At 51.5% G+C, this 1199-nt stretch overlaps 1 protein-coding gene across 1 annotated transcript in view; it reads left to right on the forward strand.

Annotated features, from left to right (window-relative positions):
* The window catches only part of LOC116853019, a 2068-nt gene extending 1327 nt beyond the window's left edge, over window positions 1-741 (forward strand). Inside the window, exons 3-4 of the mRNA XM_032833874.1 lie at window positions 46-508; window positions 676-741. Of these exons, the coding sequence (XP_032689765.1) occupies window positions 46-508; window positions 676-741 (529 nt within the window). The remainder of the gene's footprint in view (window positions 1-45; window positions 509-675) is intronic.
* The last annotated feature ends 458 nt before the right edge of the window (window positions 742-1199 follow it).

Below are 1199 nucleotides of genomic sequence, written 5' to 3' on the forward strand. Positions count from 1 at the left end.
AGCGAACATCGTGACGCAGACACTAATGGACGCGATTATATACAGACACGGCTGCCCGCATACCATCATCTCCGATAACGGCACCCAACTGAAATCCCAACAATTAGCACAAATGCTCACAGCGCACAATATAAAACACCGTACCACCCCCGTCCATGCACCCCACTGCAACCCAGTAGAGAGGACCAACAGGGTCGTAAAAACAATGGTGGCACAATATGTAGGGCGAGACCACCGAAAATGGGACGTACACCTGCCGGCCCTACAGTTCGCGTACAACACAGCAGTACAGGAGTCCACAGGCTACTCGCCTGCATACTTAAACTACGGGCGAGAGATAGACACCACGCCGGATAAAACGGACGGAAGGGAAGAACCAGCGTCACGACAAAAAAGGCTTAGAGAAGCGAACGAGCTGCTACGAATAAACCTGGCTCGAGCGTTCCAGCGACAGGAAAAATATTATAATTTAAGACGACGAAACTGGAAGCCAAAAACCGACGAAAAAGTATGGAAAAGAGAATACCCGCTATCTAATAAGGCGAAAGCCTTCAACGCAAAGCTAGCGCCAAAATAGCCAAGCTAGGCCCGATGACAGTAAGAAAAATAATATCGCCGGTTGTCGTCGATCTGAAAGACAAAAACGGTTGATGGCACAGGCATATACACGTTCAGGACCTAAAGCCGCAGAACAACAACAGCGAGGAGGACGACGAAGGCGATACGAAAAGCAATATATAAAGAAACAGCACAACGAAGAAACTCTCACTTTCCAACGAGACAGCTAACAGGAAAGATGCCGACGCAGAAAGTATATGAGATCGAAGGAGTAGACCTCCTCTGGACGGACCTGCTTTTGTCCTCGGACGACGAGAAAACCGAGGCACCGCAGCCTCGATCACCGTCGGCACTACCACCGCCGACAACGCCAGAGGACAACCAACCGTCTCAAAAGTCAACAACGGCAACGACTGAGACACCGCCAGAAAAGAAAGCGAGGACGGAGAAGCCAATAACGACGGCCGCAACTAGAGCACCGATCAACACGCTGCCATCAAGAGACACGCGTATACAACGATCGGACGCCACGCAAAAAAGGAAAGCAATTTTCCTTACGGCTCCGCCGCCCCCACCGCCAGGGCGCCGAGGACGTGCCGCCGTCACGAGAAAAACCGGCACAAACGCAGCGCAAGTACAAT

The sequence above is a fragment of the Odontomachus brunneus genome, unplaced genomic scaffold (assembly GCF_010583005.1).
Source record: "Odontomachus brunneus isolate Ranch 3 - 2012 unplaced genomic scaffold, Obru_v1 Obru_scaffold_268, whole genome shotgun sequence".
Taxonomy (NCBI): domain Eukaryota; kingdom Metazoa; phylum Arthropoda; class Insecta; order Hymenoptera; family Formicidae; genus Odontomachus; species Odontomachus brunneus.